The sequence below is a fragment of the Desmodus rotundus genome, chromosome 7 (genome assembly GCF_022682495.2).
Source record: "Desmodus rotundus isolate HL8 chromosome 7, HLdesRot8A.1, whole genome shotgun sequence".
In the NCBI taxonomy this organism is placed as follows: Eukaryota; Metazoa; Chordata; class Mammalia; order Chiroptera; family Phyllostomidae; genus Desmodus; species Desmodus rotundus.
The window spans coordinates 108,126,637-108,153,283 of NC_071393.1; the positions used below are offsets into that span (position 1 = coordinate 108,126,637).

Consider the following 26,647-nt stretch of genomic DNA (forward strand, 5'->3'; position numbering starts at 1 on the left):
GTATAAAAAGCTTGGCAAGACTTTCAAGAAAAGATAGTGTTTCTTTCAATCATTCATTCAACAAATAGTTATTAAACATGTACTATGTGCCAGGCACTGCCCAGACACAACAATGAACACTTGCCTTAGATTGTGAAAGGATATGTAGGGACTTCACTACATAAAGAGGAATAAGGTATGAGGGAGGCACTTCGTTAAGAAAAAAAGAACATACAGAGTAATGAAGCAGGAGAAAGGTATGACAGATTGAGATGTAGGTAAGATATTCCACATAGGTTTAGACATTGGTGAAATATTTGACATCCCTAGGGAAGATGGTCCAAAGAAATAGAGCAAGCCAGCTATTGGGAGAACTTTAAATGGCTAACTTAAGTGTTTATAGAGTTTATCCTTTGGGGATAAAGGAAAACCAATGAACATCTGTGAGGAAGGAAATGACAAGATCAGCTTGGATTTTTAGGAAAATGTTTTTGTAGAAGACAGACAGGCGTAGGCAGGACAAACAGACAATTACTTGCCTACTGTCAACCAGTTTATCAGTGACAGAATTAACTAAAACCCTGGCTCTCTTGTTCCTAGCACAAAATTCTGCAGAACAGCTAGGGATTAAAAAGCAATAAAAGCTCTGACTGGGGCGGCTCAGCTGGTTGGGCTTTGTCCCGCAAAGCAAAAGATCACAGGTTATATTCCTGGTCAGAGCACATGCCTGGGTTGTAGGTTCCATCCCCAGACAGGACGCACATGAGAGGCAACCAATCAATCGATGTTTCTCTCTCACTCTTTCTCCTTCCCTTCTCCTCTCTCTAAAAATAAATAAATAAAATCTGTAACATAAATAAATAAATAAAAAGCAGTAAGAAAAGTACAGGCAATTAAAAGATACAAATAACATATTTTTGCTGTGTATAATGCGCACTCATGTTTTTGGTCCAAACCTTCAGGAAAAAAAAATCCTTCATTTTAATTTTTTAATTCAACTTTTTACTTATATGTATTTAAAAACAAAACTGATTGCCATATTCCAGGGTATTATTTTGCATACAGATATTGTTATTGCTTTCTAGAGTTACACGTTTAATGTATAAGCATAAATAAAAGAATTAAAAACATTTGTACAGATACAGAGTTAGTACTATCCATGTAAAATGCACATCTTTATTTTTCCTTCAAAAATTTGGGCAAAAAAGTACACATTATACACAGAAAAATATGGTAAATGGGGACCTCATCAAGATAAAAAACTTCTGCTTCAAAGGAGATTCTCAAGAAAGTAAAAACACAACCCACTGAACGAGAGAAAATATTTACAAATCATATATATGATAAAAGACTTGTACTCAGAATATAAAAGGAACTCTTGCAATTCAAAAAAAGCAATGACAAACCAAAAATGGACAATTGATTTGAAGAGACATTTCTCCAAAGAACATATACCAATGGCCAATAAGCACACGCAAAGAGGTTCAACATCATGAGCCACCACGGAAATGCCACAAATCACACCCAATAGGATGGCTATGATCAAAAAGACAAAAAAATAGCAAGTGCTGGCAAGGATGTAGAGAAACTGGATCCTTTATACATCACTAGTGGGAAAGTAAAATGGTGTAGCTGCTTTGGAAACCCTTTTGGCAATTCCTCAAAAACTTTAAATATAGAGTTACCATGACCCAGCAATTCCACTCCTAAGGTATTTATCCAAGCAAGTTTAGATTACTCTCATAAGCCCATACAAAAACAAACTAGCATTATTCATAATGGTGAAAATGTGGAAGCAACCCAAATGTTCACCAACTGATGAACAGATAAATAAATGTGTTGCAATGGAATATTATTCAACCATGAAAGGAAATAAAGTACTGATAAATGCCACAACACTGATGAACCTTGAAAACATTATGCTAAGTGAAAGAAGTCAGTCACAGCCTTAACTGGGGTGGCTCAGTTGGTTGGGCACTGTTCCGCAAAGCAAAAGGCTGCCGGTTCAATTTCCAGTTAATGCACATGCCCAGGTTGCTGGTTCAGTCCCTGGTTGGGACATGTACGAGAGGCAACCAATTGATGTTTCCCCCTCACATCAATGTTTTTCTCCCTTACTTTCTTCCTCTCTTCCCTTCTCTCTATAAATAAATAAATAAATAATCTTTTTTTAAAAAAGAAATTAATGATCTCTCGACTTCTTTGAATTTGCCTTCAAATCCTGGGTCAAATAACTCCTACACAGACTCTGCTGCTTAAAACTCTTAGCTTGTTATGCAGGCCTGTTGTAAGCTGTAAATATTTCCACATGGCTCATTATATCCCAGTTATATCTTTGTCCTATGCACTATAATTTAAAAATCATACAATTGCCCTTATTTTTAAACATTCTGTCATTCAGAGGTTTCACTAAGCCAGACTGCCCTTCCTCCTACTCATTCTCATTCCATCTCATTATTCCAAATTAGAGGTTTGACTGTATGTTACAAACACATACCTGTAAACGGTTAACTCCCGGGGACTCACAGAATTCACATTCAAAGCCTCAGAGGCAGCTATAAGAAAGCCACTTGAGAGACAAATTAGACTTGTAGGACAGCAACTGTAAGCCCAGGTTAGCTACAGCTCAGAGAAAGCCTGACCCAAGGGGGCCTGGGAAATTTGGGACACAGATCTTAAAAAAAAAAAAAAAAAAAGGCAGCTTGGGGAACTGAAGGAATTTCAAGAGTACAAGGAGAAGGAAGTAACACCACAACAACTACCTGAGCCTCCATATCTAACCACAGTGCTTGCTCCGTGTGCTACTCCTGGCAAAAAAACATATGTATATTTATGCATTTTCATAAACCATCAGCATAAAATGGAATGACTGTATTTCTAAATCCATGAAGATAGGTATTTATACAGAAAAATGATCCAAATATCATCAGCTTAAAATACTTAAATTTTTTTAAGCAGAATAGGATGAACACTTCATTAAATATCACTACACTAGTCCAGCTGAGCTTCAGGCAAGGGGAGGAGATAGGCTGCCTCTCGCCCAGTAATGAGGAGACACAGGCCTTTCCAGCTCTGGGAAAGAATCACCACTAAAACTAGGTGATGAGTTTCTCTTAACAGTTACTCCACAGAGACTCAGGGAGCATGTACCCTGCTCCAGGCACTGTTCTAGGAACTGGGATAAACACTCAAAGTCTCTGTCCTCTTGGAGTTTACATTTACAGTGTCTAACTGGAGGACACAGAGCATAAACAAGTGTCAGGTGGTGGTAAGTGCTATGAAGTAAAACAAAGCAAGTCAGAAAGTGGTAGGAATGAACATTGTTTTATGTAGGTATATCAGTTAAGGCCTGAGAAGGTGACATATAAAGAGAGAGTTAAAAGAAATGGAGGAGGCCATTTCAGTGGAGGATGCTTAATATCTGGCAAGAAAACAACAAATGCAAAGCCCTGGGGCAGGATTATGTTTAGTATATTTGAGAAACAGCAAGCAGGGAAGTGTAGCTGGAATAGGATGTGTGAGGAGGAGAGTGATATGAGGTCAGAAAAGGGCCATATGTAAAATCGTGTAGCCTCAGGTGAGAATTTAAATTTTATTCTGAATGAGGTCAAAATGAGAGACCATTTATAAAAGTCTGTTCTGGTTGCTCTCTATATTGCACAGGGGGCAAGGGTGGAAGCAGGGAACCTGTTAGGGGCAAAGGTAATAGTGGTTTGGACTAGGAGGTGGCAGAGTACGAGGTAGTGTGAAATGGTTGGATTGGAGATATATTTCAAAATAGAGACAATATCCATTAAACCAAGATTTAGAGTCCTCAGAATATCTACGGCAGATTGCAAAAATGGCCACAAATTCTTTCCCTCCTTGTATTCATGCCACTGCAGTATAATTTTAGACCTCCTCCAACAAAGAGGTGGAATCTTTCTCCACCCTTGGAATTTCAGCTGGCCTTGAAACTTGCTCTGATCAACAGGATAATAGCAAACATAACGTAAGCAGAGATTTCAAAAGTACTTCAGCATTTGCACTTGCTTTCTCTTAGCACTCTAGAGAACCCCAGAACCCAGACGAACTTGCTAGATGATAACACTGACACACTGAAAGTGACCATCAACCGTCAGCTGACTGCAGGTACAAGAGTGAGCCCAGAGGAGATCTGGGCCATCACACAGTTGAAACCAGCCCAAACTGTCCGACCACAGAATGGTAAACTAAATAAATGGCTGTTTTTAAGCCACCAAGTTTTGGAGTGGTTCTTAAGCAGCAAAAGTTGATTTAATAACTTCTTATCCCCCAAACTGAATTCAAACCACTAAGCTCTCTTGGTTTCTCTAATGGCATTACACAAAAACAAAATTTCAATTCTGAAGTAAGTTGATAGAGAAAGGGCATGATGGTACTGAGTTGATGAAAAGAAGAGAGCGCCAGTCACAAATTACAGCATTGCTCATTAAAGTGTGGCATGACAGCCAAGGGGCTGAGTTCTGTATGAAGTGAAATACCATGATAAGAATCTCGGAAAACAGAGAGAATAGAAGATTTCACACCAACAGAATTTCTCTTTTCAATGCCCCACGCACCATTTCTGAAAATTACTAAGTACTTTACCCTCCTGCTGAACATCAAAAATAATGCTTTTTCAAGGTGATCTAGATAGATAAGCAATTAATGCTCTTTGCTTATAGAGAAGAAACCAATTATATTAAATAGATCACAAGCTGGACTTCTCTTCCTTGCCTGATACAGACAGATGGGTAGATAATGGTGGTTGGATAAAAGGACTTTTTTTTTCAAGGTCAAGGTAGAGAGTGAAACCCTCCACTCCTGTTCCCCAAAGATAACCACTATTGACAGTTTCTTGGTATCTTCTTCTAGACTAGTTCTCTCTCAAAAGTTACGTCTGACACTACAATTTTAAAAACTAAAACATTTACAGTTCTTTCAAGGTACCCTTAAATTAAGTAGAATCCTCCCTATATATGTGTTCTTCTAACAGAGCTTTCCAAACTCTATAAAAATCTAACATTAATATTTATTAAAAGCTGACTGGCTGGATTTCTGAAACAGCTCATCTATTATCACAAAAAGAACTAAACAGCAATGAATGACCCCTCTCACCCTCAAAAAAAGGGAAACTTAAATATCTAATGGGTGGGGGGAAAATTACCTTATTTGGAACTAAAACAGAAAATGTTTGGATGGTTAAATGAAAGCACTTGCTACAGTTTATGGGCCTAGTTTACATTTGACATGTGGAAATGAGTTTTCAAGAAGAAAAAAATTCCTGGAATCAGATCCTGATTACCCGTTTCTGAAGGTACACTCATCAAAGAAAGGCGTCTCGGGGTCACACACGGGTCTACTGAGAATATACACTGCGTCTCCTTCGAGTACAAAGGACAAGGACAGATCGTCTTATCAAATTACATATAGCAATGTGAAGACCCCTGGAAATGAGGTTTTTAGTAAAAGAAAATCTTCCCAAATACTGTACACAGATTTTCAAAAATACGGACCACAATGTGTCTCCCGTTATTCAGAAATTTAGCAAACCACATCAAATCTTTGCACTTCTTAATTATACTCACTAATGAAGGGATAGAAACAACAATCTAAAATTCTCTTCTTCTTGAGTATTAAAAAATTTCAATTGTAGGGGGTAGGAAGCAAGGGGTGGAAGGAGGAGGCTTCTTGCAACAGCAAACAGAAACTTTTCCTTTTTAATTATGATTGCCTAAGGCCAGAATTAAAGTAAGCTTTTTCAATGTCCTAAACACACATCAAACAAAAGTAAAGACAGGCTGAGTGAAGAGAAAAGTCCATCTAAGAGGAAAAAGAAACTACACAGAGGACCAGAGCAGTAACTTTTATAGCACTCATCTTTCATTAATCATGATGAGCCAGAACCAGTGCCTCTGAGCTGACATAAACCCCTATAAGGCAAGAGGGGCCAGATGAGAGGGAAGGAAAGAACTAGAATATTATACTCTCCCACAGCTCGCTCTTCCACTCACACCTCCCCCACAAATCTACCCAGAGAAGACAATACAAAGGTAATGCTTTTCAGGTCCTGCGTTCCAGTCTAGTGAGAAGTTTTCTATGGCGTATTCCAAGGAGAGCAGCAAAGCGCCAGGTTAGTGCCAGCAACAATTGTTGTAAATGAGCAAATCTGTCTGGTGTAAACCTGAGATGTGACAGGAAACTGAGTTGTTTTTATTGTTAAAGCTGCTACACTGAAATTCATTTAATGTTTGTATACTATTTCTGCTCTCTAAAGCTGATCAAATAAATACTACCTAATATAGATCTCACTAAATTTTGATATAACAATCACCATATTCATTCATACATTCAGTAAACACTCATTCCGTATCTCCTTACATGCAGACACTGCCAGCTCTCAATCAAAGCTGAAAGGCTGAGGATAAAACCAGAAAAGGAAACTTATGCTCAGAGCCTGTCAAAGCACTTGGCAACCCTTGATAATCTTAAGCCTTTCATACTGAGAGACTGTGTTCGTCCAAAGCAGCACCTTTTTAGCTAACCACCATGGGCCATAATCATAAACCTTTGTCTTTAAAGCTATGCTCAGTTTACTACAGCACGACATTGCACAAAAACACCCTGCATTTTTAAAAAGTTCTTTAGCCCTGGCTGGTGTGGCTCAGTGGACTGAGTGCTGGCCTGCAAACCAAAGCGTCGCTGGTTCGATTCCCAGTCAGGGCACATGCCTGGGTTGCAGACCAGGTCCCCAGTTGGGGGTGTGCGAGAGGCAACCCACACATTGACGTTTCCCTCCCTTCTTTTCTCCCTCGCTTCCCCCTCTCTAAAAATACATAAATAAAATATTTTTTTAAGTTCTTTAAAAGAATATTTAAGAAACAAACTAGAAAAGAAAAAGGAATGAGTAAGAAGTGATTTGTGAGTCAGCACCATTTTATATACATGAAGAATGCCCTTCCCAGCTGAAAGGACAGTTTCATTCAACAGGTACTCATGGAGCGGTGAAGATGTGATGGGGGCAGTACCCTCGACAGTGGGGATTCAGTCATGAATGGACATGGTCCCTGACCTCAAGGTTGGAAATATTGTAACAACTGTCAATGACAAGTGCCTGCCATGTGTCAGCACTGGTCTAGGCATTTGACATACGTCACCTCTCAAACTAATCTTGCAAGGCAGAGATATTATCACTTTACAGATGAGCAAAGTGAGGCAGAAGGTCATTTGTCCAACGTCATCCGACACGCAAGGAAAACTGGCTAGAATTCTAATACTGGCTGGCTGGCTCACCAACCCACCCTGCCGGGCATGCAACATCTTTGTGCCTTCGTCATCAGTCTACCTAGCCTCACATGCTACCTCTGCACTTCTGACCTGGCCATAGCTCTGTGTGCCCTAAGGAGACCCATTTGCCAAACAACTGAGGAAGGAAAAACAGAGAGAGAAGAAAAAAACCCAATGTAAGAAATTCTTTAAAAAAAAAAATTTAAACAGATGCGAGGGGGAAAAAAAGAAAGCTATAGGGGACTGTCTTGTGCTTCCATAAAGCTGAAGTAAAACATATAGACACCGATAGTATCCTGCCTTGACTGAGGCTTTCATTGTTAAGTCTGGGAGTCTTTATTTAAAATCTTTAGAATAAAATGTAAGAACTCAAGGGAGAACAGAAACATCAGCACCGATCAGCTCAGGAAGGTAACTTGGAAAGGAGACTTCTGATTGACATTCCAGTTCACCCACATGTGAACTGCCAGTTATTTCTTGGAATCTTGGTTTCCCTCATTCTATACCCACTTCAAATTATATTTTGTGAATATTTTCATTCACACTTATTTGAATTCATTTATGAAAGCAAAAAAAAAACCCACCGGGTTGAATACATTTCCTCGTCTCAACAGAAACTGAAGGCACATCAATGATGACACTCTTTATCTTGAGACACTAAGAAATGGGTGGTTTGGACATTGTAATAACCATAACTTCCCATGAAGGAGAAAAAGGAAAAAAAGTTTCTAGGTCTGAATAAAGACTAAGTACAGGTTTCACTGCTAATCAAAATTATAGGTGCTGAACAAATCCATAATTTCAGTTCATAAAAATAGCTTCAGGTAAAAACTTACAGATGAAGAAAAAATTTCTAACACACATGAAATTCATATTGAAAGCCACCTGCTCCAAAGATACTTTTGTAAAACTCCTAGCAACACCTTCAGATTTTTTTTTTTAAATTTTCCATGTTCCCACTTAATGAAAGATGTGAGGTTAACAGCTATTTCCCATCTGTCCAGGTAACATTCACCAACCCCTCAGCAACCAGCAACACCCCCTTCCCAATGTGTCACAGTGACAACGTTCAGTGTCATCACCCACCTCCAACACAATCCCTGCCAACACATGACACACACCAGCTGGGGAAGACAGGTGAACACAATGCTTCAACATCTCTCGTAAAGCAAAGCAGCTCGCACCTGGCTACCCTAGTCCTCGGATCCAGTCACACACTGACATTGACAGCTTCCAAATGTTGCTTCACTCAAAAATGCTTTTAAATACTTTTTAAAGTTCATTAGCAAATGCACTATATAGTGATATATTGTTTTACTTAAACAATTTAGTCTATGGATAGACTTAATGGATTTTAAAAAACAAACAGCTACTTCCCTAAATATAAATTACAGAAATAAATCATCTTTAAAAGATCCACTTGAAACCCAACTCTTAAAATACAGATTACAAGTATTTATACATAAATAATAATAACATCAATGACAACGGCAAAGACAGCTAACATTTGTGTAACACCATGATCTGGAACCTACTCTTAGCATTAGCTATATTAACGTAATCAATCCTCAGAATCATCCTATGGAGAAGTTTTTGATCACTCATCTTTTTCAAAGGAGTCAAGCAAAGCTTCTTGACTGTCTCATCTAGAAGGAGGCAAATAACTGCTCGATTATCCCTGCATTTATGGAGAGAAATGAGTATCAATCATTAACTACGATACCTTAAGTGAACAAATTATCCTCTTAAGAGACAGTATAGAATTATAAATAGCCTTACTCAAAAAAAAAAGGGGGGGGGAGGATGTTTCTTGCCAAAAAATGTAGGTGTACTGTCCTACTTACATTATCAAGCAAAGGAAAAATAATATTCCATTAAATAAAACCATAAAAATACGTATAATTTCACCAATAATATGTTAATATTAAATATAGATTTGCACTCAAAGGACTGATTCCACATTATCTGACTAATCATAAAGTGATTCTAAAATTATTTTGAAATTCATTAACCACTGAGGTACAAGAGTGGTCACTTAAACACTGACTGTCTACGCTCGGAACTCTACAGTCTTTTTATTTATTTAGTTAGTTAGTTAGTTGGACCCTCCCACAGGCCAGAGACTGAGATAATCACAGATGATGCTTTCCCTCTTATGTAAACCATCTCAAACCCAGCTCTGCTTCAAGCACTGGTACTGTAAAGCACTCACTCCACTCAATTTTCACCACCCACGGAATGCAGTACAGATAACACAAAATAATTTAAATCGTAATAGCTCAAGAAGATTTAAAATTAGCAAGTGACAAGGAGGTGGATTCAATTTTTAACTTCATTCAATTTGTCAAACTTAAAATACTTTCAATTATTTATTTTTCCAGTCTTCACATAACCATAACACCACCAATATTAACTGCTTTGCCTAACTGTAGTTTTACTGTTGCTTGCATCCTTACTTAATGATCTTCAGTTGGTGCTGACAGTAATTCTTAGACCTAATCTTCGAAACCTTTATTCTTTTAATGAATGAAATCTATTGTATTATGTCCCCCACTATTCCAAGCGGCAGTTCATAAAACAATGAATTCAAATACATGTAAACTTAAGATCATGAACTTCAATAACATGAGCCACCTATAGAGCATATGTCTGGACATGCAGGTGGATTTTACTTAGTTTTAAAAGGACATTTTGTACTTTTTATGTTTATAGTCTGAAAGTAAATTGGTAATGTTTTTCTTAAAAGTAAGCAATGGTTAAGTGATTTGTTTTCAAAGAAACCTCAGTATCATCAAAGGACAAGCACAATGTTATTGTGACAAGAGAACTTTCTGAATTCCAACTCCAGGAATAAGACTATCTTAAAGTAATCTTCCAGTTATCTTCAAAGAAACCTCAGTATCATAGAATGATGAGCACGATGTCACATAACAAAAGAACTTTTTCTAATTCCAACTCCAATAATAAGACGATCTCACAGTAATTACAATGCTATTAATCATCACGTAGAACAAGAAAATTGTTTTAGTACAAGAATATACAAATGTGAGGAGAAAATATACCTCATGACTGGGTAAGGATTTTATGGGTGATTTATATATTCTATGAGTGTATATTTATGGATATGTACAAGGACAGGATCAAGGACAAACTGTAACCAGCCGGAATGATTTGGTCCTGACAACCTAAATAGCCCCGTCAGTCTCTGGCCTCCAGCTACAATGGCCTTTTGAGAAGAAGAACCTCATCAACCTTCTTGTTTTGCTCATCAGTGTGTTCCCAGGGCAGGGCCTGGTGCATCATACTGCTCAGAAATTTGATGAATGAATGGATTAAATTACACAGCCCACAGAACAATTACAAAAATGAGAATTTAAGGTCCTTGGAGGAGACTGGTTAGCCAGGCCATACGTAGATTCCTTTCATAGCTGTTGATTTCACACATACTTTGAAAAGCACAGAAAAGCACATGATTTATTTCGTTCAAGCCACACCACCATTCAAGAGTGTGGGTACAGGATCTACCGCTCCTAATCCCAAGGGCATCTAAAGTGTACACCATTTCTAGAACATCCCACTAAACCAGAAAAGCCTAAATAAATTCCACCATTAGTTGAAATGCCTTTTACAATGTTAAGATGTAAGTCTAAATACAAAACACAGCTCTACCCAAAATCTTTAAGGAATAACTAAATCTAGGTAGTAAAGTACATTCTCAGCAGCCAAAGGTTATGTCAAAGTTCCTCATACCTGAAACCTTACAGACAGAGCTCCCCTTATATCCAGCCACATCCAAGTTAAGTTTTAGAACTTCATTCACCTCCACTGTTTTTGATTAAAACATCTTTAAGCTTTCTTAACATGAAAGGAATATTATTTCTAGATCTCAGTTACTGTTAAAAATACCAGTTTGTTATATCAGTTGTAGATGGAGATCAAGTATAGATGGAAGCATGGAAGGACAAGGCAGAACAGGGAGCCCTGAAATGTCCTTTTATTTTTAAAAAGTCTCTTGTTATCAATCTGCATTCAAGTCATTTTGACTTTTGCTCACAAACTGGGGACAAACACCAGTCCTTGTGATGCATCACTCACTATCTTTCTGGAAAATTAACCTGATGAGACAAAGGTTGAAGTAGCTGCCTGACCCTCAAAAGAAACTCATTTTTGCTACAAATGTCCTTGATTCCAAAATATCCATTCAAAAAGAAAGTGTTATGTGCCTACAATGTGCAAGCACAGGGTATCTGTGATTTCCAAACTGCTAATATGAGACAGCTCCTTAGGAGCCTGAACCCACTCTGAACCCTCACTGTGTTTCCTTACAAGATGTGGCAGAGGAGTATCCCCTTCTGTTTCCAGATACTGTCTTCCCGGGGTGCTTTGGTAAAGGATAATTCTGAAGTCTGTGTCTTCCTTAATATAAGACAGTACTTTTCCTGAAATGATGCCAAATCCTGTTGTTCTTCTCCATGTTCTTTTTAATGTTTTACCGTGTTACTTTGAACAGTGTTCCAGGCACAAGCAACCACAAATTAAATTAAAATATAACATAAAATGAAAGTCTTTCATGGTCCCTACATAAATGGATGAACTTTTGCCAGATCTCTTCCCTTACAACACTACGTATTCTGAAACGAGACCCGGGTCCCGAGGAGTGACTCAAAGAAAAATCAATGACAGACAGAATGATAAGGAAAGGAATATTTATTAAGCAACCGACCACACATTAGGCAGTTATTCACCTGATCTCACGCCTCACAACCACCTTGGGAAGTATCAGTCCCATTTTCTAAAAGTGGAAATGGAAGCTCCAAAGAGTTTCACAAAGTTCAGTTCACAAAAAGCTAGGACTATCACCTATACTCAAACCCATGCCCTTTCCTAGAATAAGCTAATTCCCAAAGACAGAAAGATGAATGGTAAAGGACAACACTGCCTAATACCAGTTGCCAATTTACCAAACCCTAGCCACCCTGTGGCTGACAAGCCTTTACTGTGATAGCATTTGAGTCCTACAAGAGTCCCAAGCAGCATCTTCCCCCTTCCTACCATGGGGAGGTGCCAGCTGCCCTTCCTCCTGCCTCTTGGCTGCACTGCCTGGTCCTTCCGAGGGCCAAGTCCAAGGCCCACTGCTCTACCATGAATCTTCCCCAGCACCAACTAGGTGCCACTTCCCACAGTATTGCTGCCCACCTGGCTGCTCTCCCCATTCTTTTCTTCTCTTCTCTTTCTCATCACTCCAGTATCCTCACAATTTTCAGGTTCCTTCAAAAGGTAGTAAGATGATTTGCTTCTTAAATCATCCCAGCATAGCATGAGCAAGACGGCAATTAGCTCCAGTGCTCACCTGTGTTCATTACTTCTAATGCACATAATAGAGAAGGCACTGGCTTTGGAACCAAATAGGCCTGGGGTCCCCACCCTGGTTCTCTCTGTAGGATTGAGCAAGTTACTTGGCCCAATTAACAGAAAACATCCTCCCTCTTGGTGTTGTTGGAAACTTCAATGTGACATCACCAGGCACACAGCAGAACCAAAAGACAATGCTTCTCTTCTCCTTCCAAACTGTTTATTCACTACCCAGACCAGTGTGGCTCAGTTAGCTGGGCATCATTCTGCAAAGCAGAAGGCCTCCAGTTCGGTGCCCAGTCAGGGCACATGTGTGGGTTGTAGGTTTGGTCCCCAGTAGGGGCGCATACCAGAGGCAACCAGTCGATGTTTCTCTCTCACATCAATGTTTCTCTCCCTCTTTCTCTCTCCCTTTCCCTCTCTCTAAAAATAAGTAAATAAAATCTTTTTAAAAATAAATTTAAAAATAAACTATTTATTCACCAGCAAAGATAACTTGAGTTTCTCCTCCCAGCTTCTTCCAGGTCCCTAGCTATATTCCAGGAAAAAATGCTTTTTTACAGGCGCACTCAGTTTTGCCATCAGTAGTCCTATTCACCTAGCTTAACTTTCCAAACAACCACTCTGCAGTCATGTAGTCACTTTTACCTTCAAACGTCTCTTAAAATTGTGTTTGATATCAAAAAGAATTAAAAATCAGGAGAGACATGCAGAAGAAAACTTTTCATGTGATCTCCTTTCTACAGAAAAGGATTATGGGACAAATTCTCTCCCTCTGCTCTGAGTGAGGGAACTGACGCCTACCACCCAAAGCAGCAGTTCCTAACCTTTGGGGAAACTCCTCTGAGAATCTGATGAAAGCCTCTGCCCAGAAAAAATGCCACACTGCAGAGACACAAAACACCACCTGGAATTTCAAGAGTCAAGGGCCCTCTGAAACCCACCTACTGATAGCAAGATAAGAGCCCTCGACAAAGAACCATCTATGATACTCCTTAAACTGGCAAAATCTTCAATTCAGATTCTGTTTCTTTAAGTGCAATAAATTCAAAAGCCTGGACAAAAACTTCAAGAAGGTAAAGAGGGAAGTTTTCTCATTCAGCTCTTCACATAATGCTACAAAACTAACAAGGCTCAAAACCTAAAAAGGAGCTTCAGTCTTAGAAGCAAAACCTCAAAACGAAGATGTGCCCAGGGCCTAGAGGTTGGGCGAAGGAAAAGGAGGCACAAAACTTCAGTATTAGAACTCTACACATTTTATTTTAAGTATCATCATTTTAACTTCCTACGTTGGTATATGTTCTTAATGGACATTACATTATCTGTGTAACAGCACATGTATACAATGTATACATATGTATGTCATTTTTACTGATAGGAGTAAACAATCAGAAAAATTTTGGAGATCCTGCCCTAGGAAACAACTTCCAATCAAGTTATTTAACAAAAATTTTACCTGGGAACTCTCCACAAATGGAATTTCCCTTGAAAATAATTACATTCTCCACCTTCAATTCTTATTCCTGAACTCAGAAGTCAGTGTGAAACTGATGTTGACCAAACAGTAATGCTGAGGCTGTTCCATAAGAGCTAGTTCTCCTTTTTGCTTTAAAAGTCCAATTCTCACGGCTATACTACTCCATATTTTTCTTCCTTAAGTGGAAATAATCCATGTAAAGTATTAAAGGAATAAAAATCAACTGAAAAACACTGATAAGCATCCTCTACTACACAGGTCTTTTTATCCTTATAATAATTAATATTCTTCAACTCCTACAGTGTACAAAGCACTGAGCTAAAAGTTTTACCTCTTTGAAGGCACCTAATCTGACTCTATTAGGTAGGTTCTAATACTCTTAATTTGGGAGATAAAAAATAAACAATGCTTAAAAGTCACACAGCTGTGAATGGACCCAGAATTGAAAACTATCTGTGTCTGACCCCAGCGCTTCCATTCTTAACTCAGGAAGGCCACCTGCCTCCCTTAGTTAATATATGTTATATGTATTAGGTATATATTATTATATATTAGGTAACAATAATGATATATTATTTAATATGTTCCTATGCTTAATTCTACTGTAACCTAAAATTAAGATTCCTATTTATTTTTATAAGATCTTCAAATACAAAGGGTAGAAAAACATTTTTAAAGCGTGAAAGAGGATGTCATCCCTGGCAAACAAACCGAAGGACGACCTTAGTTGTTAGCCTTTTTGAAATATCCAGAAACCTTACTGTTCTTTTTCAAGCACTACAAAATCTAATTGATATTAAAAGCTAACATTATTATAAATAAAAGATTTGACAAAAGAAAATTTGATCATAAAATCCTGCTCTACAAGTCCCTTATAAATTTCAGATATGCTATTCTCTCAAACTATACACACGAAAATAAGTCTGGTGATATGATCAACCCATAATTCAGTCCCACAACACCAGCACAATAAAGGGATTTCACTGTACTTAACATCTTAACTTCTATAAAATGAAAATGATAAATCCCCTAAGTAAAAGGAATCACTCTTAGTATGTCTTACATAAAATCTACTCCATTCTCTCCACAAGACACCACTTCAGTTTTCAACTTGAAACATGCAGAATTACCAGAGCAAAAAAACACTCTCAGGATTTTAAGTGAACACTCAACAATTTGATCTCTTTATAAATAAATAAAAAGTCTTCATTACACAAGTTCATAATTGTGTATAAATTACAACTTAAAATAAAATTTGTATGGTCTGGATCTGGAGGAAATTTTTTTTTTAATATTTAGGAAGGAAAAATAAATGTCTATACTACTACTAAAAACCTAGATGTCAACTAAGAAATGTTCACTCGTTTTCTAATAAACACTTACTGAACACCAACTATGTGCTAGGCGCTAGGCACTGATCTAGGACCCAGACATGAGAGAAACAAGGTTCCTAAAGCAAAGATTATATTCTAATGGGGGAAGAGAAACAGGTAACATACAAGTAAATAGAGATAAAATAATTGTAGATTATAAATAAGATGCAAGAAACAATATAGAGTGATGGAAACTTCAAAGATAACTACTTTTAAAAGCCATGGGAGACAGTCCCTGAGAAAGTCCCATTCGAGCTGGAACTTGAAGAATGATACATAGTCAGGGGAAGAAAGTTCTAGGTAGAAAAAGACCACCTCTCATTATAATAAGGCTCATTTGGCACCTGGTTATTTGCATGCCCTGGCTGCGCTATACCCTGGAGAGACCCGCGATGATAAATTCTGTGGTTGACAGCTCACAGTATTTACTGTTTAAGTGTCCAGTGCACGTGGGCATACACACAGGTGACATGACACTCGGAAGACAACAACAGTAGTCTCAACCTTTTACTCTAAGCCAAACGCTCTTAACTACACGGAAAGAGCAGGAATGATGGGGTTAAATCTTTGAGAAACTCATGAAAGCAATAAGCCCTCCTCAAAAAAAACTACATATGTACAGCAACCTTACATGTAACTATTAGCAACTTCTTAGAATCTTGAAGCCCAGCCACAATGCACCCACCCTATGCCCAAACAGAAATCCATGGACCCTAGTTTAAGAACTAAGCAGTAACTATCACGCTCAGATAGGACAGCATATGAATGCAAGGTGCTACCCTACTATTAAATGATTAAATAAATCAGGTACACTTACTCTTGATTTCTTTTGGCCCATTTAAGACTCTGTATGGGAACTTTTTCCATTCTACAGAAACAAACTATTAGAATGTATAAAGAAAAAATATTCCCGCCTAAAAGTGAATGAAATACCTCTTCACTACAAGTATAATCTTTCCCTCATGAAAACAGTGTAATCTGACACTTAGTGTTTTGTAAAATCTTATCATTTCTTCCCCAAAAGAAAAATATTACCACATTGTTTCAAAGACTGCAAAGCTGATGTTAACACCTATTAACTTACAGATATTCTTGTGGTTCAAAAGTAAAGCCTATGATTAATTTTTAAACCCACTTCCACTCCCCTCACACACACACACACACACACACACAGAGTCTCCTCCCTCCCTTTCCCTCTCACCACAATTTAGTTGTCTAAACAACATACTTCATCAATCTAAGGTACAAACTAGATCGATGGTTCTTAACCTTTTTGATTCAGATACTCTGAGAATCTGAAGAATGCTATGGAATTCTCCCACTTAAACATGGACATACACATACAAAGTGTGCATATAATTTCAGGCTGTTCGATGCATTTCAGTCAAGGGTTTAAGAATGTCTATACCACCCTGACTGGTGTGGCTCAGTGATATGGGCATAGTTCTGCAAATCTAAAGGTCTCTGGTTCAATTCCTGGTCAGGGCATGTGCCTGGGCTGCGGGCTAGGTCCCGGGTTGGGAGCGTACAAGAGGCAACCTATCAATGTTTCTCTCCCTCTCTTTCTCATTCCCTTCCCCTCACTCTACAACTAAAAAATAAATCTTAAAAAAATAAAATAAAAAAGAATGTCTGTACCAACTATATAAGAATATTATGACTGACTGCTTCTGGGAAGGGGACCTAGGAGAACCAAGTTGGAAGATCCTTTTGTACCTTTTGAAATTTTTAACATGCAACTGTATTAACAATTCAAAGAATGAAAAAATTAAAAATAGAATTTACACTAAAAAAATGTGGCAGGATACCAATGCAGTTGGTAAAAATCTCCAAATAAAGATCTTTAAAAATAACTAGTCTACTAAATTCAATACTTTGCACACTGTTTCCCTGAATTTTGGGGTTGAAAAAGGTTCCTGACTGTAAAACTATGTTCATTTCATAATTTTCAGAGATGTTTCCAATTTCAACTTTTTGCTAGGAAAATATAGATAGTCAAATAATAATTCTACATTATTCACAGTGTAGCTTCTGAAATCCCATTTGGATAGTAATAGCTAGTATTTACTGAATGTGGCACTGCCACATCTATTGATTATCATCATCATTGGCATTTGATAGACATCACGCCTTAAGTCACCTGCCCTAGGCAATACAGCTAGTAAGTGAGCTAGGTCTCTTGTGAGCAACAGAGCGCATGTACTTTCCCCCACGCCACGCTGCATCATAACCTGTATGGAGGATGGTAAACACTAAATTAGAGGATATTCTTCCGTAAGAGACAACTCATTATGAATGTACTTTTTGAGTAGTAGCCCATTATAAAAATTGGGAATTGTATCTGCATATTCCTTCTTTATACTACACAAAGCATCTACACATAGATGAAAGAGAAGAATTATTTCATCTAGTAGTTAGAAAAGCACAAAAAATAAACTGGAATTTTTAAAGTCCTCTCAAACTATCACCCTAAAAAATAAAAATGTAGTAAGCTGAATCATAAACCTAGAGTTTCACAAATGTTTTCAAGTGGCTGGTGTGGCTCAGTGGACTGAGTGCCGGCCTGCAAAACAAAGGGTCACCGGTTTGATTCCCAGTCAGGGCACATGCCTGGGTTGCAGGCCAGGTCCCTGGTAGGGGGCGCATTAGGGGGCACACATTGCTGTTTCTCTCCCTCTTTCTCCCTCCCTTTTGCTAAAAATAAAATAAATACAATCTTTTTAAAAAAATGTTTTCATTAGAGAAGGTGTGCTATATATAGAAAGTGTTACCATCTCAAGGTTTCAAAACCAAGAGGCAAAGAGTCTCTCTGTTGAATGGCACCTCTACTCATCATAGTTTTGGGAATGTTTAACAATGAGTGTCCAAAGTATCAGCAAAATGACTCAGAAGCACATAATCAATTATAAGGCTAGAAATAATGCTACCACTTTCATTATAATGCCATCTTTAAAGAGATGGTAGTTTTCAAAAGCATTCACTCAAATCTAAAATTACATAATCTTCTAAAGTCAAAGAAAAATGGAAATAAGGTATGCGAGAATGGGGTGGGTAGAGAACATAAATCACTAACCAGATACTGCTACTACTGGTTCTAATACTACTACTTATTAATATAACTGTTAGTGTGTCCATTTGCCTAAATGCTTAGTCTGACTGCCCTCACTCAGTGACTTACCTAAGTAACTGCCACAGCTTACTTCGCGTCCTGCTGTCTAGGCACAGAGAAAACATCAAGTCTCTACTTTCTTACCGAGCTCATAAGGCACTGAACCTCTACTGGATGTCCTTCCTCAGTAAAAGAGTAAGAGTCCTTCAAGCTCAAAAACTTTAGGACTCCTTGAAAACATTTTCAGAAGTATATGAAAATGGAGAAACTTCAAACGTCTGTATTTCAAGGTTTATCCTGCAATTTCATTATATATCCTGAGGAAAAGCCAGGTCACTCACCATATATTTTACAGAAAACCACGTGCTAATATTGCTTCCTATAGAAAAGGACAACATTGACACAAATTTTAAAATCCCACATATTAGCAAAAGGGCAAAATAGATGAAACTTTATTACAGGTCTGCAATTAAAAAGAGTTTTAAGATGCTAAGAATTAATGGTAGTATTACTTACAAGACAGTCAAGTATTATATGCGTAAGATAAACATTCTGGTAATGCACCCACACAAAATACGTGGTTGTTAATGAATATCTAACTTTTGAGCTCTCAAAATTTACATATTAAAAAGATGAGTTACATAATAACGATGTTTACACAATTTCCATTTTCAAACTCCCCTAAAATTAAAGATCTCAAGGAAATCTTTCATTTCATTCTTTAAAGAACCCACAAAATTCAACTGCAATTTAAATTGTACCCCCAAATAAAATTAACTCAAACCTACCAATTTATTTAAAGCAACAGTATAGAAAATTAAATCAATAACTACCCTTTGGCATGCATATATAATTTATCTAGTTTCTCCTAAAGAAACAGAAAAAAAAAAAGAAATTCCTTCTATACTTTCCTTATATTCCATAAATTACTTCCTAAAGTTAGTGAAAAGGTAACATACAAAAGGTCAGTTTGTAAAAAAGATAAATGTCATGTAACAAACTCTTTACATTCACTACTATAATCAATAGCAAGTACACATTTCTGATGTCCCTACCTGATAGTACATCTTTGTTATTCTGTACATACGGGAATCTAATTTATGGAATCCTTTCCAGAATATTTTCCCAGAATGGGCTTACTACAATAGAATCACTTTTAGTCTATCTGGAATTAAGCTTATGGATATATATCTAGCATTATAAGGTCCTGTTGCTCTCTAATTCTCCCATGCTGGCAAAATAGACAAGTTTACAAAAACCACATTCTTGGAAAGCAAAGTTCTTGGAAATTTTTCCATACTACCAGACTTTACTTAGAAAATGAGAAAAAGGTATACAAACGGCAATTGGCACATGAAAAGATGCTTATCACTAATCATTAGGGAAATAAAAATCAAAACCACAACGAATTACCACTTCACACACACTGTGATGGCTATTTAAAAAAAAACAAACACAAGTGTTGGCGAGGGTATGGAGAAATTGGATAAAATGATGCAGCTGCTGTGAAAACCAGTATGGCAAGTATTCAAAAATCATTAGAACATTTGACCCAGCAATCCCACTTTTCAGTCTATGCCCCCCCAAATGAAAGCAGAGCCTCAAAAATCCACGTTCAGAGCAGTATTATTCACAATAATCAAAAGTTGGAAGCAACCCAAGTATCCACTGACAGGTAGATAAACAATATGTGATGTGTACACACAATGGAATATATTCAGCCTTAAAAAAGGAGGAAAATTCTGCCCTGGCTGGTGTCGCTCAGTGGATTAAGTGCCAGCCTGTGAACCAAAGGATCCCCGGTTCAATTCCCAGTCAGGGCACATGCCTGTGGGACAGGTCCCCAGTGAGGGGATTTGTGAGACGCAACCACACATTGATGTTTCTCTCCCTTTCTCCCTCCCTTCTCCCTCTCTAAAAATAAATAAAATCAAATCTTAAAAAAGAGGAAAATTCTGACACATGCCACAACACAGGAGGACATCATGCTATGTAAAATGACAGTCACAAAAGGACAAATGTTGTATTAAGTTCACTGATATGAGGTCCCTAAAGTAGTCAAATTCATAGAGATGAAAAGTAAAATGGTGGTTGCCAAGGGGTTACAGTAGGGGTTACAAGGTGTTACAGGTAGGGGAGAATGGGGAGTTAGTGTTTAATGGATAGAGTTTCAGTTGGGAAGATGAAAATGTTCTGGAGATGGGCAGTTGGTGGTGGATGCAGAACAATGTGAATGTACCTAATGCTACACTTAATGCCCATTTAAAAATGGTTAAAATGATCCACTTTGTTATGTATAGTTTATAATAAAAAAGAGATAAAAGACAACAAAATATTAAAACGTGTCAAATTCTTCTCACACATGCCTATTTCACTACCCACCAATCCAATACCAATCTATGAGTGGTTACTTAAGTTCTAATGTAAAGGTTTACCATGTGCCCCAAGAAAACAATATAACAAAGTTTAAAATGTTTTCTAATCCTTAAGAGTTTTATTTGTTTCCTTGGAATAAAGTCCTTTGCCAGATGTATATGCTAATAGCTATTATATGTCTGGTTCAGATTAAATAAACTGCTACAGAAGCCAATATGCCTATAAACTTTGTATTTCAAGCATGGTTAGTTTTATCCCTAGAACATTTTTCCTTCATTTTTCTTCCAAAGCTTCGTTAAGACTATTTCCATTTTTACCAACAAAATCTTCAGCCAGAATGCCCCCTCCCCCCAACTCATAAGAGCTCATCTTTACTAATTGGTAGACATACCATCTTTACAGTAATCAGCATTCATTTAGTTTCCACTGATTTTGAGTATAAATATTGGAAACTCATTTATGAATCTTGCTCCTTTAAAAAACTGTTCACATGAGTAAAATGCAAGTTTGAAATATCCTAGGCCAAATTTTAAGGATCCTCTAGTCAATATCCAGTGTTTGTTATAAGAACTTCTGATTTCACAAACTGTCACAGAAATAAATGTTCGTGAATGAACTAGCAAACCAGGTTTTTATTTCCTCTAAGTCACTATAGTGCATTTTGTTTTCATGTCCCTTTCCCTTCACTCTTAAGTGTTAAGCAGACAAAAATCTGTCTTCAAAGGTAGATTCTGACAGCTTCCATGCTATAAACGCTGTGTTCCAATTCATTTCAAACCGTGACTGTTCATAAACATAAAGCAAACAGATGAAAATTTAAAGGAGCACAAAGTATCTGCACATCTAAACAAAAGCTGAAAGGGCTAATTTAGAGAAAATAGGTTGATATTAAAAATTAGTCCTTAATTCATTCCGATGGAAAGAGAAAAGTAGTGTTAAACAAGTGTGACCATCATATACATTTTCTATTTGTACTATCTGAAAACAAAAATGTATGCAATACATTACTGAGTATTGTTTCTCTCAAACTTCATTTTTATACGTAAGTTAATGGTATCATCTCTTCTACCAGGTCTACGTCCTAAAACTGAGACTGTACAATTTGTACTTGTCCTTGCATACAACAGGTACATCTAAATGTCAACAGAAGAACAAATGAAAAATAGACCCAGACATCTTAAAGTTTCTCTGGCATTCAGTTTTCCTTCTTATCAGTGTAAGAGGTCCTCCTGATAATAAGTTTCTCTTCATTTATCCACCGCTATTCATATTAAATTGAGTCCTTTAAAAAGGAGAAAGGGTATATCTGGTCACACACCAGAAACTCCTATTAAGTATGAAATCTCCCATCCCACAATTTATAACACAAAATATTAACAAATATGAAATTCTACAAAAAAAACCCCCATTATATATAGACATAAAAAGATCAATAGAAAAGGACTCCATCACCTGGTCATGAACCTTACCTTTCAGCAGGGGCAGAGGTGTTAACTCAATAGGCTTGCCTTGGGACCTAAACTGTGAGGAACTTTGTGACCTCTTCTGTCTGGCTTTTCTGACGGACTTCCGAGAAAATCCGTCTACTTTATCCACTGATGGAGGAGTAGTTGGTGCTGAGGACATATCCCTACTGAAGAGAAAGAGGTATCATAAACATATTCCCAAGGCAGAAGCACAAGAGAGAGACCCCACCCCCCAAAAAAGGGACCATCTTCTGGAGGGCAGGCCCCTTGTAGTACAGGCCCTCCCTGCTAGGTGAGTGTTCTAGGAATCCATCGCTATCAGCGTACCAGCTGGCATTGTTGGGAGAGGCTGAGTTGGGCTTCAGTGTGATTTTTTTTTTTTTTAAGTTCTCTCAATGCAATTGCCCATTTCATGATGGATGATTTACAAGCGCACCTGCCCACATCATACTGAGTGTTCAGCAGTCTTTGACCCAAAACGGCATGACCCCTGTGCTGCACACTCCCTATTCACTCAGTCTCACCCCAAGTGACTTTTTTTTTAATTTCCTCAGATGAAAAAAGTCCTCAAAGGGAAACTTTTTGCCCATGTGGAAGAGGTAAAACAAAAAACAGCAGAAGCACTAAAAGGCATCAAAGTTGACAAGTTCAAAAAACTGTTTTGAGCAGTGGAAAAAATCTCAGTAGGTGTATTAAAACAAATGGAGAGTTCTTTGAAGGTGACTGAGGTTTAAACATGTAAGAATAAATACACAATCTTTTATAAATAAATTCTGGGGTTTTTTGGGAGAGTCCCCTCTCATACATGTGAGATACAAAAATTCTGAAATTCCCATACACAGTATTCATGAAAATGGGGATATGTAGTAAAGAAAAGCAAATAAAATCCATTAAGAAAAGTCACATTTGATGAGAAAAATTTGGTGAAAAATAGAAGTAATATAACTATGCTATTACTAGGATAAGCATTAAAGATGCTCATTCAGACTTGAAGAACTCTACACTATGTCCTCATTTTCTAACTATGAAGCTCTTCTCTTCTTGAGATTCCTGAAGTAATGTTGGAGCTATTCTGCAGCTGGAAAACTTCCACTGATACATTTTCCCAAGATATTTAATATTATGAATGGGCTCTGCAATTGAAACCCTTATTGCACTTCAAGAATCTACACCAATGTATCACAGCAAGTAAAATGTACAATTACTGAAACTATCTAGGCATGACTTTTAACACTGTTAGCTATGATAAACTATACCACACTGGAAATGAGAACAGGCAGGATTACTTTAAACAGAACATATAAAAGGCATAATTAAAATCACTTCAGCCCTGGCTGGTGTGGCTCAGTGGAGGGAGCTGGGCCTGTGAACTGAAAAGTTGCTGGTTTGATTCCCAGTCAGGGCACAGGCCTGTGCTGCAGACCAAGTCTCCATCTGGGGGCTTGGGAAAGGGACCCAATCCCTGTTTCTCTCCCTCTCTTTCTCCCTTCCTTTCCCTCTCTCTAAAAATAAATAAAACCTTTTTAAAAATTCATTTCAAAGATGTCTTTTTTTTTTAATGAAACCATCTTAAATTATCATGGCTTAATAAACCAAACAACGATGAAATTGTGCACCAAAGTTGAAATGAAAACAAATTCACAGCCTACTTAGACAACCAAGTTCTCTTTAAGTTCACCATCAAATATTAATTTTCATTCCATCAAAGTGATGAAACTAAGTATTCTTTTGGATTTTCTCATCCTGTCAAGTTATTTAAAGGAAGATCAATTTCATTCACTTTTAGCAGATGCCATCATTTGCATGGCAATGAGGCTCCATGCAAGATTAATAGCAAATTCGAATAGAAATAATGCATTGGGGGAAAGGCTGAAATGCAATTACTCACCTGTCATTCCAAATGTAAGACAAGTGTTTTTTAATCTCTAAATAAAAGCATTCGGGAGTTTCTTCCTAAACTTCTAAGAATACAGTTATCTCAATTACCTGGATTCTGACAAAGTAGAAATAACAAAAAGAAAAAACCATGATGTTGAGGGTTGGAATTGACCTCTTGTTTGGTTCTCTTTTAAAATCAAAAAAAGTTTTTTGCCCTAGCCAGTGTGGCTCAGTTGGTTGGAGTGTCGTCCCCTACAACAAAAGGTTGTGGGTTTGGTTTCCGGTCTGTGCTTATACCCAGGTTTCGGGTTTGATCCCAGGTAGCGGTGCGTACCAGAAGATAATCAATCCATCGATGTTTCCCTCTTTCTCTTCTTCTCTCTTTCTTTCTCTCTTACTTCTCTCTCCCTCTCTCTCTCTCTCTCTCTCTCTCTCTCAAAGCAATTTAAACATGTCCTCAGGTGAGAATAAAATATATATAAAAGTTTTTAGAAATCTACCTAATTTAGTCATAAATAAAATGTGACAGATTCAAACTGGAATTGCAAACTGTGAATGACTACAAGAGGAAGATCACTTAAAATTTTTCATTAAAAAAATGCATCGGCGGAAAGCTCCACATCACGTTTGTACGTTGTAAATTTAGGGGCCGCTTCCCCGATCTGGTATTTGACTGACTTAGATTTCATGTAACCGTAATCACCCAGGATTTCAGTAAATCCTGTTCCTCCCTCACTCTTTTTGTCTCTTCTTTATCCTCATCTCCCATTTGTAAAGGTGGTTTATTGACAGCAATTTTTTAAAACATCATGTGCCTCTTATGCCCGCTGCCAAAAATAAACGTCAAAGATCTCAACCCAAAGCGCCGCAGAACTGAACGTGCAGTAGCAGCGGATCGGTGCAAAGCCCGGGGAAACAGGTTTCGCCCTGGACCAAGGCGCCCAAAGCTTTATCATCCTCTAAGCAGCGGGCACCGGGCATTTCCAAGGTTCAGGATTATCCAAACCGGGTACTGGGATGGAAGGGAAGACGGGGTAGAGGTTCGTCTGTAGGGATGGCTCACATACTCCCTTTGCTCCTACCCACCCCCACCCCAAACCCTTAAGAAGCTGCTACAGAATCCTTCTCACAACACCAATCCCCCTTTTTTCTCCCCGCCCCTTCAGTGGATAAGGGGTACAAGAAAATGCCTCTAATGCCGGAAGGAGAAAAGGGGGAGGGGGACAGAGTGAATGAGAGGCATCATCAGAAGCATTTGCAGGTAAATCAGCAAGTGGGACGGGCCCTCCCTCTCCCGCACCCCACCCCACCCCAACGCACTCCTCGCCTGCCCCGGCCAGGCCTTCCCGAGGCCGGTGCCCTGCAGGTTTCCCTGGAAGACCTGGAGAAAGAAGGGAAGCGGGAGAGACGCGGAGCTGGAGGGACGAAGTTACCTTGAAGCTTCTGGGGAAGAATTCGAAGATGATCTGTGGTTTTGGGGGGTGGGAGACTGGCGAGAGGGCCGCAGCGGGGGCGTGTGGCGGGACCGGGACTTGAGGTGGGAGGTCCGGACAGCAGCAGGGAACCCAGGGAGACTGCTGTCCCGCGCGGGGTCCCTCCGGTTCCGCGGCGGCGGCGCCTCTAGGCCTCACGGCCGGACCTGAATCTCAGCGTTCCGGCGGCGGCAACGGCGGCCTCACGATCCTCCCCCGTGGGCCCGTCCCATCAAATCGGCACCGACCCCGTTGCGGCTCCGCTGGTGGTTCCGCGCTCACATTCCCGGCGGGCGGCGCCTCTGCTCTTTGCCCCGGACCTGGCGGCGGTGGCGACGACGTGGGGAGGGGGGGAAGGGAGGGAGGAAGACTGGATCCGCAGCGGCAGCAGAAGGAAGGAGGAGGAGGTGGAGCCGCTGGAGCTGGAGCCGCCGCTGCCAGAGTCGCCGTTCCGTAACCGCGGTGGGTCTCCGTCAATGCCCCTTTCTCTCTCCTATTGTCAATATCACCGGGCGGCTGAGTCCCTGGCACACGCGCAACCGAACCCTCTGGCCAACAGCGCCCGCCCCCGGAGCCCACTCACTGGAGGCTTCAAACGGGAAGCAAGGCCTCATTGGCCGGCTTGCGCCTTCACTCCCATGCCAGCACGTTCGGCTGAGGGCCGATCAGGGATTGGCGGCAGGGGGGCGGAGAAACAGGAGGGTGGGAAGAGCGGAGACCGAGGATTGGGCTGAGGAGCTAGGGACCCGGATGCAGCCTCGATCTCCTGCCGCGCAGCTGCCGCTTCCGCCTGGCGGAAGACGGTAGTCACCGCAGCCGCTAGGGCTGAGAAGAGCTCTTTAAACCTGGGAGGTGTGCGACTGACAGATCAATGGAAT

The 26,647-nt window shown here is 39.0% G+C and overlaps 1 protein-coding gene across 2 annotated transcripts in view; it reads right to left on the reverse strand.

Moving 5' to 3' along the window:
* PPP2R5E (protein phosphatase 2 regulatory subunit B'epsilon) overlaps window positions 1–26,335 on the reverse strand; it is a 139,910-nt gene extending 113,575 nt beyond the window's left edge. The window contains exons 1-2 of one of the 2 annotated variants that reach the window (XM_045201980.3): window positions 25,731–26,335; window positions 22,423–22,583 (exon numbers count right to left, since the gene is read on the reverse strand). In XM_045201980.3, coding sequence (XP_045057915.1) covers window positions 22,423–22,579 — 157 coding nt within the window. In that variant the 5' untranslated portion in view covers window positions 22,580–22,583; window positions 25,731–26,335. Of the gene's footprint in view, window positions 1–22,422; window positions 22,587–25,730 lie in introns of both variants that reach the window. The other variant, XM_024567865.4, reaches the window with a different exon arrangement.
* Between the last annotated feature and the right edge of the window lie 312 nt (window positions 26,336–26,647).